The sequence below is a fragment of the Leucopleurus acutus genome (assembly GCF_964270905.1).
Source record: "Leucopleurus acutus genome assembly, chromosome: 7".
Classification (NCBI taxonomy): domain Eukaryota; kingdom Metazoa; phylum Chordata; class Mammalia; order Artiodactyla; family Delphinidae; genus Leucopleurus; species Leucopleurus acutus.
In genome coordinates this window covers 106069182-106088824 of record NC_139150.1, presented here as the reverse complement: position 1 = coordinate 106088824, position 19643 = coordinate 106069182, and the positions used below count along the sequence as shown (strand labels likewise).

General features: G+C 42.1%; 1 protein-coding gene and 1 pseudogene across 3 annotated transcripts in view; one reads left to right on the top strand and one right to left on the bottom strand.

Annotated features, from left to right (window-relative positions):
* The window catches only part of INTS9 (integrator complex subunit 9), a 109923-nt gene that overhangs the window by 59291 nt on the left and 30989 nt on the right, over positions 1–19643 (top strand). For both annotated transcript variants that reach the window (XM_082842628.1, XM_082842627.1), the window contains exons 7-8: positions 5600–5720; positions 6824–6958. In XM_082842628.1, coding sequence (XP_082698754.1) covers positions 5600–5720; positions 6824–6958 — 256 coding nt within the window. The remainder of the gene's footprint in view (positions 1–5599; positions 5721–6823; positions 6959–19643) is intronic.
* LOC309964417 (forkhead box protein N3-like) lies at positions 2901–4582 on the bottom strand (annotated as a pseudogene). The gene has a single exon. The product of its transcript is annotated as a forkhead box protein N3-like (transcript).

Below are 19643 nucleotides of genomic sequence, written 5' to 3'. Positions count from 1 at the left end.
TAGTGGGCCCTTTCAATCTAGAACAGTGGTGGCAACTATGGCCAAGTCTCTGTTTTATGGCCACATCTGGCCTGCCAATGTTTCTATAAATAAAGTTTTATTGGCACACAGCCAAAGATTTGTCTGTTTTCTTTATAATGTAACTATTTTCCCAGAATATATCTGGTGTTAATTCTTCTGGGCCAGTATTTTCAGGTATGCAATGTGTTCTTTCAGTGTATAGTTTCTTTTTATTTAGCAGTTATGGTTTTTATTATTCTGTTCCCTTGCTTGGATTTCTGTAAGGAGCTCCTGTTATCTGTATGTTGTATCTTCTATATTCTAGACTTAATAGAATACACTATAGCATAATCTGGTTCGGAAATTTCGTTGTGAAACCCCTGGTGTGAGTATCTTTTCGTTGAGTTTTTTCTTTGGTGCTGATCATATTTTTCAGAGAAGCTTCTTCCAGTCTCCTACCCTGCAGGGTATAAGCCTAACTGATGGTGTTCTGATCTGAGGAAAAGAAAATTGTTACTCTCAGTATGTAAACTTTTGCTTAAGGTGGCTGCCTCTAATTGTCAATGGTTTCTCCTAGTATGGACTCTCATTTTTATTCTCTCCAGAGAACAATCTCGTGACATGCCTGGGAGGGGAAGGGTCAATTGCTGAGCTATATGGAATAGGTGAAGAGAATTGGAAGGTTCTATTTCTTAATCAGTTTTTTCTAGGAATTTTCTTTTTTTTTTTAAATAAATTTATTTATTTATTTTTGGCTGTGTTGGGTCTTCGTTTCTGTGCAAGGGCTTTCTCCAGTTGCGGCGAGCGGGGGCCACGCTTCATCACGGTGCGTGGGCCTCTCACTGTCACGGCCTCTCCCATTGCGGAACACAGGCTCCAGACGTGCAGGCTCAGTAGTTGTGGCTCACGGGCTTAGTTGCTCCGCGGCATGTGGGATCCTCCCAGACCAGGGCTGGAACCCATGTCCCCTGCACTGGCAGGCAGATTCCTAACCACTGCGCCACCAGGGAAGCCCAGGAATTTTCTTGTGTTTAGGCTCACCTTCAATCTCACTTCAAGACATACCTATTGTTTCCAATTGCTGAGCTTTTTGTGGGTTTGCAGTATAAATTAAGTCACTTGAATTGAAGTTTCCTGGGTCGGCTAAGTCAGTTATCATTTGTCTTTTTCCTTTCCACTTTCTAAAATGCTGTTGCTATTCTCTCTTCTCTCATCTCTTTGTCTGAAGTGGTGTGTGTGTGTGTGTGTGTGTGTGTGAGAGAGAGAGAGAGAGAAGCCCTTTACTGTTGTTCAGTGATAGTTTAGGAGACAGCACAGAGCTAACGTACAGGTTCAGTTCTCCAGAAGGCCCTTCACCTGTACTGTACAGAGAATCTCAGAGAAGTCACTCTTCAGGCCTATTCTTGATTGTGTTCGAGCAAATGATAACATGTTTTTCTAATGACACATTTTTGTTTGTTTGTTTTAATGGATGCTCCTGATGCTGGTCTGGAAGGTTGAAAAATGTTTTTTTTTTCCTCTTTTCTATATTTACATGAAAATAATTCATCTTCATGCTAAATACATTGTTTACCTTACAGGAACTTTATTTTTGAATTTAAAAAGTTTGTGTTTTTGTGCTTTTTTTTATTTTTTTCAAAGCAATTCCATGCATTGTGGATCAGAAATTTCTGCTGGCAGGCTTCCCTGGTGGCGCAGTGGTTGAGAGTCCACCTGCCGATGCAGGGGTTCGTGCCCCGGTCCGGGAAGATCCCACGTGCCGCGGAGTGTCTGGGCCCATGAGCCATGGCCGCTGAGCCTGCGCGTCCGGAGCCTGTGCTCTGCAACGGGAGAGGCCACAACAGTGAGAGGCCCGCGTACCGCCAAAAAAAACCAAAGAAATTTCTGCTGGCTACACTGGCTGAATGTGGAAATCACTGATTTTCACAAAGATGAATCCTGACTAACATTAATTGCAAACTCCATTTTGAGGGCAGTATAGGAATTTTTTTTCCTTTCTTTTTTGCCATGTTTTACTTTAGTTTGTCCATCAATGTGCCTTTCATCTTTTGAAAATACACCACAGTGCTAATGGCATGTTCTGTAGCTTTTTGTTTTGTTTTGTTTTCACTTGGATCAAATGGTTTTGACAGACAGAAAAAGATTTGTACCACCCTTTCCTTCGTTAACAGCTATTGTAATTTCTTGGAACTTGATTTTCACTTGGGCAGTTAAGAAGACAACGCTTGTTTTTTGCATCAGTTTTTTTCTCTCTTTCTCTCTCTTGTGTGTGTGTGTGTGTGTCTGTGTTTGCACACGCTCATGTGCAGGCTTCAGGCTTATGGCTTGTGGAACCTTCTCTTAATTTAATGTAAAACAGAATTCAATGATTAGCAACATCACTAAAACTGACCCAGTCTCTTCTCATGAGTCACTGACACCTGTTGAATACGAATGGTCCAGTGTCCACCCCGGAAGATGCTACTAGGCTTCACAGTTAAGAAGCACAGAGGACTGGTGACCGCCCTCCCACCCCCGCATCACACGCTTGGGACAGTGCCAGGGGTTTTCCTGGCACAATTTGATGCCCAGTGCCACGAGCTTGGGTCTGCTCTTGGGGGGACCAGGGGTCCTTCCTTCTCCTCAGTTGCTTTATGGGCATGCACTCAGCGAACCCAACTGGGTGCACATCCTGACCTTTTAAACCTAAAGGTTGGGCCTGATCAATGGTTACTTTGCACACGTGCCTTCTAAGTGCCGGATGTGTATCCCCGTGGCATTATCGTTGCCGTCCCTGTGGATTCAGCCACGGGTTTCTGACAAGCTGGAGGAAACAATGGTAATTTTGGCTTTTTCGGTTTTGTCTTCAGATAATGAAAAGCTTTTGTAAAACAGCTGAAGGTCAATATGATTTCTGTGGCTTCAATCTCCTTTAAACATAATATTCTTAAGGGTCCAAAACAAAGGAGGGGGGAAAGTTAAAAAAAAAAAAAAGAAACAAAGAAAACCAAACCAAAAAAAAAAAAAGAAAAATGAAATAAATAATAATAATAAATTGCTGGTATTGCCACAAATCATTAGAAATCTCCTGACATGCTGAAACCAAATGGCCGTAAGTTCAAAACAAATCAGTGACTTGTTTTTAATTTTTCGTGGTTTCCTTTTGTTCTTTCTGCCCCTTTGCCGTCAGATTGGTGATGTTATTCAAACAGGACCGAATCCCCGCCAAGTGCAGGATCGACCCCGCCGCCTCTTTCATCTCGTCATCGCTCTCGGGGGGCTTTTCTGTGCATCTCTTTTTGAGAGGCAGCATGTCGCTGGGGATCTTCCTTGCCTTGGCGAAGTGCTGGTGCTTCTTGTGCTGGGACACATAGATGCTGTCCCCCAGAGCATCCTTGGCCTCCTTCGGGCTGCATTTCCTGTCATCCTCCTCCGTCTCGCTGTGGCTCTCGTGGCTCTGGAAGCTGCCCTCGCTGCCATTCTCGCTCCCCTTGGTGGCAAACTCGTAGTGGTCGTTGGCCAAGGAGGAGGAGATGGAGTCGCTGGCGGGCGAGGTGCTCCTGGCACTGAAGCACTTGGCACTGCTGTAGTTGTCATCCTCCTTGGGTCTCCACTGCCCACTAGGGAGCCACAGGACGGCTCGCTCTCAGTCCGCATCTGGCAGCTGATGAGGCCATTCTTCCCGGCTGCTGTCATTCCAGTGGGAGTGATTGGCAACGGCCGGACTCCAGGAAACAGGCCCCGGCTCCGAACCTGCGTTCCGTTTTGTATCGCTCTTGGAGGAACTGCTTGTATCTCGGGGAGTATTCAAAAGCATCATGGCACTGGCAGCATCAACGTCAGGATCTTGTAGAAAGGCTCCATTTCTCTTAAAGAAGGTGCTGTCTTGCCAGAGGGGTGGACCTGATGTGCTTTGTTATGCCTGAGTAGAGGCGGGAGGTGTATTGAACACGTTCGAGTGTGGGTGATAAGGTGTCTTTTTCAAAGCCTGAATTAGACTTTCTTTGTCTGTACTCTGGATTAGACGTTGTACTCTGTACAATGACCCTTTCCCGATACTCTGACTCCTCTCTTTGTCCACTTTCTTAAAACACTTATTCAAGGACAAATTATGTCTCACTGAGTTTTTCCACCCAGTAGGTGCGTTTGCAAAATACGGAAAATGTTCCAAGATCCAGTTGTAGATATCCTTTCCCGGCAGGCGCTTGGTTGGAGAGTCCTCAATAGCCATAAATATGAGGCAGCTGAAGGAGTAGGCGGGCTTGCAGTTGGGGTTCTGCCTGGCATCATAGGGCATGTCGGAGTGGGCAGGGGATGGGGGCGTGTCATCGTCCAGGTCCTGGACGGGGCTGACGCTCTGCAGGACCGAGTCCCCAAAGCTCTTCAGCAGGTTCTTGCTCTCGTGCAGCCAGTTCAGGTTGGTCAGCTCTTCATCTTCCATGGCCCCCTCTTCTTATCGGATGTCAGGCAGAGAAAAGTCGAGGTCATCGTCTTCCTGAAGGGCCTTGGAGAAACCGCTGCCCCGGTAACACTGACTCAGCCCACCGGAGACACTAATTCCTGAGCTTTCTGGTTTCTCACTGGGAGGCATGACTGGACCCATTTACGTGAAGGCTCCTGGCCGGAGCAGGGCGCGGGGGCTCAGGGGCGCTATTGCCCTTCAGCGGGAGCCAACAGACTTTCGCAGGCGCCCAGCGGACATCGCTTGGTGGACCAGCTAAGGACGCGAGGGGCGGGCTCAGGCGGCAGGGGCACGGGGGTCGCAGCGCGGCATGGGACCTGCGGCGCGCCGCGTGTCCTCCCACCGGCCCCACGCTCTCCCCGCCCCGCCTACCTGCAAAATATGTTTTATTTTCCGCTTTCTGCCAAGCCTCAGTTGTGTTTAAGCCAGTTCTTTTCTATAGCTTTGCAGGCCCACAAGTAATATTTATTTCATTTATCTTTTGTGAACAGGGAAGACAATGTGAGGTGTCATACAGAAATGCTCTATATTAAGATGTATATGATAAGCCCCAGAACAACCACTAAAGAAATAACTAAAAAAAAAAAAGTAACAAATCAAGAAAGGAATTAAGAGGCTATATCAGAAAATATTCACTTACTGTTTTTAAAAAGTAGTAGGGGAAGAATAGAGGAACAAAAAAGATATGTAATATATAGAAAACTAAAATTAAATTGGCAGACATAAGCCAACTACATCAGTAATAACATTAAATGTGAATGGCTTAAGCAATTCAGTCAAATGACAGAGATTATCACATGGGTTTAAAAAAATAAAGACAAAAAGAAGACCCAGCTATATGCTGGATAAACAAAATAGAGGATAGAAAAACAGTAGAGAAAAATCAATGAAACCAAAAGTTGCTTCTTTGAAAAGGTGAACAGAACTGACAAACCTTTAGCTAGATTGACCAAGAAAAAAAGGAGAGAATACTGCAATTACTAGAGTCAGAAATGAAAGAGGGGAGCGTACTACCAACCTTACAGAAAAAAAAACAATTATAACAGATTCCTGTGAACATTCAGATATGCCAGTAAGTTGGACAACTTAGATTAAATGGACAAATTACTTGAACAGAATCCTCTATAGGTAAGAACTGACTTTATGATACCTTTGCAGGCTGCTGCCTTCTCCTCTCAAGGATGCAGTAGAAGTATCAACCTGGAGAAGATGCTATACAATGCAAGAGGTGAACTCTGCCCTTAGTAAAATCCAGCTGGTGGGATATTCTCAGAAAATTGTGAGTGTTAATATGATTTTAAGTGACTGATGAATGCTTCCGATTCATACTGTTGTTCTTTGGAAGGATCCTATACTGCCTTTTTTCTAAGTATCTTTTTTTTTTTTTAATTTATTTTGGCTATGTTGGGTCTTCGTTGCTGCACGGGCTTTCTCTAGTTGCGGTGAGCGGGGGCTACTCTTCTTGCGGTGGCTTCTCTTGTTGCAGAGCACAGGCTCTAGGAGCGCGGGCTTCAGTAGTTGTGGCTCGGGGGCTCTAGAGTGCAGGCTCAGTAGTTGTGACGCACGGGCTTAGTTGTCCCATGGCATGTGGGATCTTCCCAGACCAGGGCTCGAATCTGTGTCCCCTGCCTTGGCAGGCGGATTCTTAACCACTGCGCCACCAGGGAAGTCCCTAGTTTCCTTTTTTAAGCCACTCAGTCACTACAAATCTTGTACTAGTACATAGTGAAAAGATAGAACATCTGTTGTTTTCCTCCATCTTTCCCAGGTTCTTATTGGCACTCTTTCCTAACCCTTACATTCCCCATCGCTAGCTAGCATGTAATGAATCAGGAGAAAGGCATCTCATCCTGTTTACGTTAGAACAGTTGACACCACTTTACGGATTTTGGACTAGTGAAACAGGAAACAGAATAAAAGAGATCAAGAAATAATTTGGCAAATATAACTTTTGAGCTCTGACCTGATCATGATAAGGGTTCCCATTCCTGTTAACTTGTGCCCAGAGCCACTAAGTACAGAACAACCAAGATATTAATTCCTAACCTGAAAAGGGAAGGAAAAAAAGAAGAAGAAAACCGAAGTATTTGTCTCTTCGGTCTGTTTCATAATATAGCATCTCTGCCTTTTAATGAGTGAGGCCTAGGTGCCTGGTGCCATGTGGATAGACTGAATCTCTCAGAGATGTGACAAGTAAAGACTGTCGGATGTGTCTCCCAAATGGTCTCCATCATCTTTCTGTTTTACTTTAAACTTTCTGGTTCACTTGAAAATAGTTTCTAAGCGGAGCAGAATGTTTCTGTTATTTTTCCCTGCGAACTTATCTGGCATGACTGTACTGCTGAATGCTCATCACACATTCTTATTGTGGTTCTTTTCTAGGAACTTTTTGGTGCAGTCCAGGTGACTCCTTTAAGCTCTGGCTATGCCCTTGGAAGCTCCAACTGGATTATCCAATCCCATTATGAGAAAGTGGCTTACGTCTCTGGATCCTCCTTGCTTACCACACACCCCCAGGTAATTCTAAATTCTCTTTTAACAGCTCAGCTTTTTGGTTATTTACCCTAAATTCAGAATGTGTCCAAAGTACCATCTTCCTAATTTCAGTTTCTACAAACACTCTGTTTTTTGTTTGTTTGTTTGTTTTTTGCGGTACGCGGGCCTCTCACTGTTGTGGCCTCTCCCGTTGCGGAGCACAGGCTCCGGACGCGCAGGCTCAGAGGCCATGGCTCACGGGCCCAGCCGTTCCACAACATGTGGGATCCTCCTGGACCGGGGCACGAACCCGTGTCCCCTGCATCGGCAGGCGGACTCTCAACCACTGCGCCACCAGGGAAGCCCAAACACTCTTTTTTTTATTGTGGTAAGAACACTTAACATAAGATATACCCTCATAATAAATGTGTAACTGTACAATACATGATTGTTGAATGTAAGTGCGACGTTGTATAGCAGATCTGTAGAGCTTACTCATCTTGCTTACCTGAGACTTTATGTCCTCCTCTTTATCAGAGTTAGAGTATTCATGTCCATAGTTCCTCTGTAAGATCCTGCTGCCTTTAGGTCACCTCTAGGATTTAGAGATTTCCCAACACTTCCAATAACCAGAGCCTGATGAGCGTAACAGAGTTGATCACTTGTTTACTCAATAAATATTAATTACTTAATATTTACTAAGGGCCTACTATGTGTCAAGCGCTCACCTAGGTATTAGAGATTCAGTGGTGACCCACAGCCAAAGTCCCTTTTCATGAATCTGCCTTCGTTGATGTATAGAGAGAGAATGGTGTGCTGAAAATAAATGAGCAACGTAATTCCAGATTCTGACACAAGTACTGAAAACAACAAAGCAGAGTTATATATAGAGTGATGGAGACTAGTTTAAATTGGATGGTCAGAGGAAGCTTCTAGGGACAGTCTCATTGGAACTGAGACCTGGAGAAATGAGGCATGTAAAGCTGTGGACAAAGCATCACAGGGACATGGCAGATGAAGGGCTCCTAACACCAGAACAAGCTGGGCATGTCTGCAGAGCAGAGGAGACCATTGTGTTTGCAGCATACTAAGTATGATCAGGACATGTCCAAGAGGTGAGCAGACACCAGGCCATGTAGGACTTTGTAGGCCATGATGAGAAATTTGGATTTTATTTGAATGTATAGACTGAAGCTATTGGAAAGTTTTAGGTAGTCATTCATTATCAGTCACATTGGCAAGCACCTAAGTGCATAAATACTGTTATAAATGTTAGTTATTCCATTTTAGGTATTTGTAAAGAATTTATTGTTCATTTCATAGATCCTGGTTCTTTCCATGTTTGTAAAGGATGGCAAGGGAGATTAGATATTGTTAGTTAGATATTGTTAGTTAGCCGGTGGATGGGTGGATGGATGGATAGATAGATAACTTGGGGGAGCCCATGTCCCATTTTAATATAGGAAAAAGAATGACTGCTGTAAGTCCAGAACAGTAGGATTCTTCTGAGCTGCCACTCTGCATTGTTTTTGTACCTTTTTTATAATCAAGTTTCATTTCAAGGTCTAGAGGGAACAAGTGGCTATTTTTTCCTATAGCTAGCAGAATTCTTGGCCTTTCCCGCTTATTGAAATCAAAAGCCCATCAATGTCATCCTAATCTGCTTCACTGAAACAAATTTTTTATTGGCAGCTTCTATCATTCCTGATATATTCTCCCATAAAAGACAGAAAGATTACTTGGCTGCCAACTCTTCCAATTTGTCCTGCCTTTGCAATACTATTGATGTAATTTCCAGTAAATTATACTTACAAGGTCTGTAAATTTAAAGGGAAAATAAGGTCTTGAAAGTAATGAGCAGCATACCTAAGTAATTAATTTTAATTTCTAGCTGGCAACCACTATTGTATGTTAAAAAGAAAGTAAATTAGATTTTCTTTTACCCAGATAATTGGATTCTATATTGAATTAGCAGGGATAAGGAAAGGTTTGGTTTGAAAAAACTTGATATTTTACTTCAGAGATCAGCACACCACCTGTTCTGGTAAATAATGTTTTGTTGGAATACCGTCACACCCATTTGCTTCATGGGTTGTTTGTGGCTGATTACACCCTATCATGGCAGTTATACTTTTCGACTTTATAGAAAAGGGCCAATCACCGATCGGCTTTAGTAATGGAACCCCATGACCTAGGAATAATGTGGCAGGCAGCTATACTGATCTAATAAGCATATGGAAATGAGGCTTTGGATTAAGCCTGTAACAGTAAGAATGGAAATGTAAGTTAAAGAAACATTGGCAGATCTTTAATTCAACAAACATTTCTTGAATAACTGCTGTCTTCGGGGAAGGAAAAATACAAGTCAAAGATCTTATGCCTGGACGACACTGAGAATGATGATAATGACACTAATCCAGTTGACAAGGAGGAGTTGGCGGGGGTGGGGAGGCAGCTGCGGTCATTAGTTTCAGAAGGGGGTGGTGTGTGTGATGAATAGGAATTAGAGAGAACATTGGACAGATGGAAATGCAGAGCTGGAAGCTGGATTTGAAGGCAAGCCTGGAGACAAATTGGAGAGCCATCAGATTTTTTTAAATATATAACATGCTGAGGATTAAAGACTGAGCTGTGGGAAACAGTGGAAGGAAGAAAAATGGTCTTGAATAAGAATGTTTGGAGAATTGAGGCCAAAAAAAGTACAGCATCCCAAATGGAAAAGGAAGAGAACTAGCCTTTACTGAGCACACCGTCTCAGTATTAATTTCTTAAATCGATCTAATATTCAGCAACCATGGTGAATTCTCATAGTAATTCTGATATTTATCTGTTGATGGTAGTATCTGCAAAGAAGTAAGAGTTTTGTCACTAAGCTTCCAATCCTTGTATCTTTTCTTTTTCCCATCTTGTAACTAAGCTCTCTAGTTCCATGTTAAACAGAAGTAATGATAGCAGCATCATTGTTTTATATCTGATTTTAAAGGGAACGCTTTCCTAGTCTCTTCATTAAATATGATGCTTACATGTCTTTATTGGTCAGGTTAAGGAGTTTCTCCTCTGTTCCTAATTTTCTGGTTTTTTAAAACCAGATATAGGTGTTGTTTTTATCAAATACCTTTTCTGAGTCTGTGAGTTAATCATGTGATTTCTTTCATTGAGACCATTAATGTAGTGAATTGTAATGTTAACTTTTCTCGCATGTAACCATCCTTGCATTCCTGGGATAAATCTTACTTGATCATATAATTTATTCTTTTCAAAATACCTTCCTGGAATCATTTGGTCAGTATTTTATTGAAGTTTATAATCTGTATCCATAAGTGAAAAATGGACCCATACATTATTTTCTTGTACTATCTTCATTTGTTTTTGGAATCAAGGTACATTAGTCTCATCAGATGATTTGGGCACCTTTCCCTCTTTATCTGATGGCCAGAAATTTACAAGATAGGGATTATCTTCTCTTGAAAGTCAGATTCCCCATAAAATTGTCTAAGTGTGGGATTACCATTTTAATTTTTTCATAGCTATTGAATTATATTTTCTGGGTCAAATGCCAGTTTTGCAGAAATTTGTCCATTTTTCCTAGGTTTTCAAAAATCATACACATGGAATTATATGTGTACAATTTCTATTTTAAACTTTTGTGTAATTTTCATTCTAAATTTTTTTCATTATGTCTTTTTTTTTTTTCCCCTTGTTCAGACTTGCCAGAGGTTTGCCTACATTACTGATTTTCTTCAAAGAAAAATTTTTGCTTTCAGTGGTTTTTGTTGTATTTCTATTCTCTGTTCTGCCCTTTATTATTTCCTTCCTTGGGTGTACCTTGCTGCATTTCTTTTAATACTTAGCTCATTTGTTTCAGTCTTTCTTTGCTCTCCAATAAGTATATTTAAAGCTCTCAGTTTCTCTCAGTATCATTTAACTGTTAAATGTTGATATGAAGTGCTTTGTCATTCATATCTAAGCATATCATAATTTCCTTCTTAATGTTCCTGATTTAAATAACCAAAGGTTATTTTATAGTATACTTTTGTTTGTTTCTAGTCTATCCCAGTATGGTTAGACTTAGCGTTAGACAAGACTTTTGTCATGTTATACTTACATTTCAGGATTCTTTTCTAATTTTCTTTTACATTATAATAAGAGTATACTGATTCTTTGAAATTTGTTTGGCTTACTTTGAAACACAATCCTTTTTGGTAAATGTTCAACATATATTGGAAAAGACTGTGTATTCAGTGCTGAGTGAAAATTTCTTCTGTATGTATTTATTCATTTGAGTCTGTTGTGTTTTTAAGTCTCCTATCTTTCCTTAGCTACCAGTTTCTGAAAAGGGTGTGTTATTTGTTGATTTATCTATTTCTCCTTATAGTTTTACTGATTATTGCTGTTTATATTTTTAAGCTGTATACTCAGGAGTATATATGTTCATGTGATCATTGTGTCTTATTGATCAATTATTCCTTCTATCAGGATGTTTTCTTTTTTTTCTCTATCAAAACTACATTAAAAACCAGGAGACTTTTTCCCCTTCCATACTTGCCTGCTAGTGTTTTTCATCCCCTTTTTTTTTTTTTCCCCACTCTTTCTGTGTCCTTTTCTACTGAATCCCTTGTAGACAACATAGTAAGGGAATTTTTTTTTTCCTTTTTCAATCTAGAGAGTCTCTTTGATTAGTGAAACCGTTTATGTTTCTTATAATCACTATTGTATTGGGGGCTTATTTTTGCCATCTTCATGTTTTTTTGTTTACTTCATTCTTTTCCCCATGTTTTCTTGCCTTCTTTTAGAAGTCTAAATGTCCTTCTGCAAGTTTGAAGACATATATATCTTTTAACTTTTTATTTTATATTGCAGTAGAGTTGATTTAACAATGTTGTATCAGTTTCAGGTGGACAGCAAAGTGATTCAGTTATATGTATACATGTATCTGTTCTTCTTCAAATTCTTTTCCCATTTAGGTTGTTACATAATATTGAGTAGAGTTCCTTGTGCTATACAGTAGATTCTTGTTAGCTATCCATATATATTTTATTTTTATTCTTCCGTGTTATTCCTTCATTTGTCCTTCCTGTGAGTATCTTATCACTGTCTGTATCTCTCCCTCCAGAGCCACACCTTCCTCTTGTCCCTCCCATCTTTTTCCTCTTCCTTCCTCCCACCTTCCCCCGCTGCCCCCCATTGTCAGTAGTGTCTAGAAATTTAGTCTCATGTTATTTAAAATATACGTAGGGTGGTGAATATATTGCATATTTAGACAACAGTGAACTTTGTTCATTTTTTCTTTCTTCCCAACCTTATTTCCCATAAATCTCATAAGCCTTCGAGATTTACTCTTCTTTTTTCAAGAATACTTGAGGAATGTTCACCAAGAGGTAAACCTTATGAGGCCATGAACCACTAAGAACATCTTAGTAGATGGGTGGTGGCTATCAGGAAGAATGAGGCTAGAGATGTTTTGAGAGCAGGAAACTTCTCTCCATTTGGGAACTTCTGCCTTAGAACAGTGGTTCTTAAGATTTTGTGGGTCATGGACCCACAAGCCTGGTGGTAAGAATTTGATGAGAACTTTTTTTTTCTTAATCTGCACACCTACACAAGGTTTTACATTTATTTTCTGGAGACTGTGAGTTTATAGAGCTCAGAAGCCCATTGTTATTCATCAGGTTAAGAATCCCTGACTTAGAACTGTGGAAAGAATCTTCTTTTTTGTAAGAAATAATTTTTTTTTAATTAATTGAGAATTTCTACCCAATCAATTCCCTGAAGCTTCTGATGTTCACAGTGGGAATTCCTTCTTGCCCTTGGGGTTGGAGGAGGCTGGTAGCTGGCATGAGAGAACGTTTCCTTCTACCCCACACTGCCCATATTTACTCTGTCTCCCTTCCTATCCTTCTCCCTTTGGAGTTCAGGGAGATGCTCCTCCTGGTTTGTTTTCCTGAGGTCTTAAAGACTTTGGCAGTAATAAATGTAGATTCTTCCCTTAAATCTAAAGAAAATATCTTAAATTTGGAGTCCTTGAATCAGGTTTTTAGAGCTCAGGCAGTTGCTTGGGTTGTTTTGCTCTTTTTTTTTTTTATATATATATATTTTTCTTCTTCCCTCTGAATTCCCCAAATGTTTTGTTATTGTTTATGCAATTCTTTAATCTAGATGCTCTGCAGTAAAAGGTTTTTTTGTCTTTTTGGGTTTTCTACTGTATTTTATTTTATTGTAATAAATCAGTGACTTGCTCCAAATCTCCATGTGGATGTACATGTTAGCATTTTTCAGCTAGTCCTTAGTCTTCTGATGGAAATATCTGTAGGCTGCTACTTCTTGCTCCAGACCTGGCTTCATGGGGATCTTACAGTCAATCAGGTTCAGTCCTTGGGAATTTTCTAGGAGTGTCAGAGTTACCCTGGTACAGAACTGGGGGGTTAAAATCACATGGTTACCCTCATGCACAGAGCAGAGCTGGGGATGAAGGTCAACACAAAGACATTGTCCCGCATCCACAAAACTCATGTTAATATAGGTGGTTGAGGCTTCCTTTGCCCCCCTGGTAACCTGGTCCCCATGGAACACCTGGGCTTCAATTCTGCAGTCCCTTCTGTAGCATCAGAGCCCACTGCGTGAGAGCCAGGCCTGGGCTGAGTGTTGACCCGTCAAGAGGGGGCAACCTGAAAACTATCACTTCTCTGGGCCTCAGTTACTCTACGGAGACCAGATGACTGACATTCTTCAGCATCACATCTCTGTACAGCTAGCTGTCCCTGGGATATGTCCACGAAGGGCCCACTCTTCCTGGGTAAAGGACACAGCCATGTCCCCGAAATGTTATTTAGGAAAAATGTCTGGGACAAACCACAGCATACAGGTCCTTCCTCAGCTGCCAGGGCTGTGGGCAGGAAGCTTGTTCCTGTCCATGGGTGCAGCCCCAAGTTGTCCCAAAGCCTCGGCCTCCTCAGGTTGGTCCTGAGGAAGCAAAGCTCTGTCCTCACTGGCAACGTAGCACCAACCAGTAAAAGTTAAACTTGATATATTTGGGGGCAGGAGCGGTGAGGAAGCTGAGCTACACACGGTTTGTGGTTGGTTTGGAGAATGGGGCTTAGTAAGCAGATCCCATGAGGCGAGGGGGGAGAGACTGAACAACTTGCTGGACTCCTGTCTGTTTCTTTCCACACTTGCTGTTTTGTTTCTTCTCTGGCAGACAGCTTCTCTCTGCAGAGTATTTCCTTCTCTCAAAAGTAATATATGCTACTTACGTGCATTCACTTGTTTATTCATTCCTTCCTTCCGTCATCTAGTCTGTTTTATTTCCTAAACCCCTGCTTTGGGCACTGAAATGTGCTAGGCTGTAAGGGGAACATAGATGGGCAGGTGCCGGATTTACACAAGTTACCATAGAGAAAGAAGATGAGTGCCACAGGGCTTTTCTCCAGGGTACAAGTGATTGATCCTTTCAGATCAGAAATCCAGTGAAGTACCATGGGATTCAGAAGTAGGGTGCACCCCTTCCTGTTGGGGATTAGGAGACCTCTTGGAAGAGGGGGCTTTTAATTGGCCTTAGAAGGCTGGGTATGATGTGCTTCATGATTCCAAATATACTTCCTACTTCCTATCATCAAAGAAGCATAGGTCATTGGGGCCTTAACTTTTTCACGGATTCCTCCTTTTCTGCCTTTAAGCAAATCAGAGGGGTTTTAATATGGAAAAAGGCTTTCAGAAGACTGTCTCATCACCTGCTGCCGTAGCCTCTCTCTTAACCATGATGAGATTTCTCCTGTTCACCTTGTTCAACTTGGTCTGTGAACATTACTTTCTCATCTTTTACCTCCTGGATTTATTTCACATCTCTAGCTCAACAGTGATCAGTTTCTGGTCAGACTTAACTTTTTCCGTTTTCCACAGCATCTCACAGCTGCACCATTCATCAGTCTCTTGTTGACATTCTTTTTAGTCTAGGCTTCTGTAGCAATCTTTTTGTTGCTGTTGTATTCCTCTTCTTGCTCTACCTGATCTTTTGCCATATTACAGGGTGAATGCACCATAAACTTAACCTTTCCCAAACCCCTGAGTTTTACAGGTAGGAAGCTCTTCACTGCATCTTGTACTTCTCTTGTCTTTGCCCCTCTCCCACGTTCCTTACAGCGTCCCTCCAGCCTTGGACCTAGACCCACTTCTCTTTTCCTCACTCCAAATGAACTGACATTTCTGTTACGTACTTTGATGAAGGTACCTAACAGGTCTCCATATACATCACATGCCACTGTTTTATCTTTAAGCTCAGATTAAATCATTTCCCTACCCTCAGAACACCTGCAGCTTGCTGATGCTGGACTTATTATTGCCTCCTTATTCTTTTAAATCACTGCATCTGAATTTCCCTTTGACTACATTTCTGACTTCAGATTTTGGAGCATGTTAAAGTCTGCTTTCTCCCTTGTTCTGTGTATTCAATCCATTCCCCAAAGTCTGTTAATTGTTTTGTATGATGTGTAGATCTGCTTCTTCCAGCTCCTCAAATGCCATGAAGTTGTAATTTTTTTCCCTTTATGTCTGTCTGGGCTGCCTTCAAAGTGTTCTCCATCTGTTTGGTCTCACTCCTCTTCCTTCAGCTATTGTCTGTGTTTATTGTTTAAAAATGTCAGCCTCGGGCTTCCCTGGTGGCGCAGTGGTTGAGAGTCCGCCTGCCGATGCAGGGGACACGGGTTCGTGCCCTGGTCTGGGAGGATCCCACATGCTGTGGAGTGGCCGGGCCCGTGAGCCATGGCCGCTGAGCCTGCGCGTCTGGAGCCTGTGCTCCGCAACGGGAGAGGCCACAACAGTGAGAGGCCCGCGTACCGCAAAAATAAATAAATAAATAAAAAATGCTTAAAAAAATGTCATCCTCCGGCTTGAGACCATTGACTCCTTATTGCCTAGCCTATCAGTCTTCACAATTCTGACCTTTTAGGCCCTTAACCAATAATACTTTCTCTCTTTTTCCTAATTTCTTTTCTCAAATAAATCCGTTTGGCATCTACAGGCTGCCTTCCCCTGCCCTCTGCCCTCCCTGGCCCTCCTCCCTCTGTTGACATGCTTATCTCATGTTCCTGACTTGTAGTGCCTGTTTCCTAGCATGGAATGTTCTCACTTTGCTTACCAGAATGCATGTTCTTTTCATGTGTTCATTTATTCAGTGAATGTTTATTTACTGTTTGCTGTGTGCCAGGCATCTTGCCAGGAAGTAAGGATACAAAGTCCTTGCTCTCAGGGAGCTTCATAGTCCCATGGGGGACACAGACAGGTAAACAGGCGATTACAATTCAGTATGGTTGGTGCTGGGATAGTGAGTCTTGGAGGCCATGAGGGCACATGTAGGAGGGACGTCTTGGTGTGGGGGGTTTGGGGGAGAGGGGTGTCACTCAGCCATTCCAAAGTCCGCCTGAAATTGAGTCTTAAGTTCCTTAGCCAAAGAGAGAAAGAAAACTAGAACCAAAACTTCATCTGCCAAAAAACCATATACAAGTAACCTCCCCTGGCCTAGTGCAGCCCTGTAGTCTGCATTCGTCCTGGCACTTAGATACTCAGTGCAGACTCAAGAAATTTGAATTACATTTTTTATGGCTTTTGGGAAAATCCTCCTTTTTGATTATACATACTTGTTTTCTCTTCAACTCGGTCATAAGCTTCTAGGGCCTAGAAACTGGATCTCCTTTTTCTCATGCCCTGTGCAAAGTGTCCAGTAAAACTTAATCAGCAGAGGGGACTTCCCTGTGGCACAGTGGTTAAGAATCCACCTGCCAATGCAGGGGACACGGGTTCAATCCCTTGTCTGGGAAGATCCCACATGCCATGGAGCAGCTAAGCCCGTGTGCCATAACTACTGAGCCTGCACTCTAGAGCCCACGAGCCACAACTACTGAAGCCCATGCACTCTAGGGCCCGAGTGCCGCAACTGCTGAGCCCACATGCTGCAACTACTGAAGCCTGCACGCCCTAGAGCCCACGCGCCACAACTACTGAAGCCCATGCGCTGTAGGGCCCAAGTGCCGCAACTGCTGAGCCCACATGCTGCAACTACTGAAGCCTGCACGCCCTAGAGCCCACGCACCACAACTACTGAAGCCCGTGCCCTCTAGGGCCCGAGTGCCGCAACTACTGAGCCCACATGCTGCAACTACTGAAGCCTGCGTGCCTAGAGTCCTGCTCCACAGCAAGAGGAGCCTCAGTGAGAAGCCCGCATGCTGTAACTTAGAGAAAGCCATGCACAGCAACAAAGACCCAACACAGCTAAAAAAATTTTTTTAATTAAAAAATATATATATATGTATAAAAAAAATTAATCAGCAGAGGACCAGCACAAAGACCACAGCATCCTTGGACCTAGGCTTTTTCAAAATTTTATTCCACAAGTTTGATTGTGACTGTCAACTTTGTAAGGTATTTTTATTTGATTCTTGGACACAGTGGAATTTTCTGTTTTTGTGTGTTTAAACAAAATGTTCGCACTTCAGGCGCTCAGCGAGTGACCACTGACACCAGTAATATATGCGTTTGCTCTTTGGTGGTGAAATGGAGATGGTGGTGGTGTCAGCTTGGTTTGGAGAGTGTCACTAAAAGCCTTTTAAGACTACTTTTTTTATAGTAGCCCTGGGAATCCACAAGAAATGTCTCCCAAGTTTTAGGGCTAAAACTATGAACATCTAGTCTGACTTGATCATGAAGTATCTCAGTGTCCAGCTCAGTGGTAGTCGTGTTGTAGTACTGCCTTTGTTTTTTATTATGGGCATTTAATTTTCAAAGGAAGGCATTGGTAATGGCTGAGGTTCAGAGATGATAATGTTTTCAGTGCCAGAGTTTTCTCCCCACTGAGTCTTTGTTTAGATCAATAGTCCTTAATTAACCTTTTGGGGGTCATGGCCCCAAATGACAACCTAATTAAATCTGTGGAAAAATGTATACAGGCACACGGAATTGTGTGTACCATTTCAGGAGGTTCCTAGGCCCTCTGAATCCCCCATCAGCCCTGTGAATCATTAGTGGCTTGTTCTAATAAGATTCTTATAAAATTGTTGTGCTTTTAAGCTGAATATGCTATCCAGTGAAGCTCGGTCCTTTTGGTCACCGTTCCAGTTTCCTTCTGCTTGGTGTGTGCACACAATGAACGTTCCCAGGCTCATTACACATCAGCTGCTATAAACCTCTGTACTTTACTTCTCGTTTCCTCCTTCTCTGGAAACAATGAACGTATATGTGTGTGTGTGTGTGTGTGTGTGTGTGTGTGTGTGTGTGTGTGTGTGTGTGTGTGTTGGAGAAGTGCAAATAGGTAGGTTAGCTCTGCCTGAGAAGAAAAGCTCTTACACGCAGTGTTATGTATCTGTGCAAATAGGAATTAGAAGCTACTCATTGTAATTGTCACAGCTGTACTTCTCCTTTATTCGTGTGAAAGAAGTATTTTTCAGGTTATAAAGCAACTTATATAACCACACTCATGTTATTTTAAAAAATAATGAAGCCCATATATCCTTGTGTATATAAAATGCTAAAGGATGATACATCAAAAGGCATGTATACTCAGAGATAGCAATGCAGATGGTAGGTGTTTGCTGCACTGCTATTTGAAATTTGGGGCGGGGGGGAGTCTGGGTGGAACAGAAAGAAGAGGGATAAGCCTTCTCAGTAAACGGTGTTTCTGGCTTTTTTCTTCTGATGTTCTGGTGAGTATGTTAAATGAAACTGAGGAAAAGATGCATTACAAAGTGAAAACATTGATGAGCTCTCCAGCATCTCAATCCATGGGCCTTCGTTTTTTTCCCCTTTCTATTCCTCTTATTACGTACTTTTTAATTTTTTTTTAATTTTTTTACAATTTTTAAAGGTTACTTTCTATTTACAGTTATTGCAAAATATTGGCTATATTCCCCATGTTGTACAATACATCCTTACATGGGCCTTCATTTTTGTTTCCAATTTTAATCCTGATTTATTTGGAAAAAGTAATTAGTATTTTTTTGAAATGCTCTGAAAACAAAGTTAAATTCAAAAATAAATCCTCCTAAGGACCACACAATAGTACACCATAGGACTTCATAGGCTATGGGAAGATCATGTGTCTTAGCACATGAGACTCTCAGAAGCCACTGAAGGGAGATGGGTCAAGAAATAGGCCCATTCTATAAGAAACCCAGCTCGGAGGCTTGGCTGAGGTCCAGTGCTGGTAATGGAATTGAAGGAGGCTTTACATTTCTGGTTCCTAATCCAGTGTCCTTCTTTGCTCCTCTGCCACTGACTCTTAGGGAAATGCACCCCAGCTCTTTGAGTCCCAACTTCTGTATTTTCAAAATGTACCCTATTTCATGTACTTGGCAGAGCTGTTTTGAGAACCAAATTTTATAGTGCAGTGGTTCTCAAGGCATGATCCCCAGACCGGCAACAGGACCATCTCCTGGGAGCTTGTTAGAAATGCAGATTTTCAGGCCCTCCTCAAACCTGAATCGGAAGCTCTGGGGGTGGGGCCCAGCGATCCACCTCCAGGTGATTCTGATGCACGCTCAAGTTTGAGGGCCACCAACGATGTGTGTGAGATAGCCTTTTGAAAAGAGCAAAGCATTATAGAAATATAAGATAATGTGCTTATTTTTCATTGAGGTAAAATTTATGTATAGTGAAACCCAAAGATCTTAAATGCACAATTCATGAATTTTCATATCATGTCATCACCATACCAAACAAGACATAGAACTATCACCCCATAAAG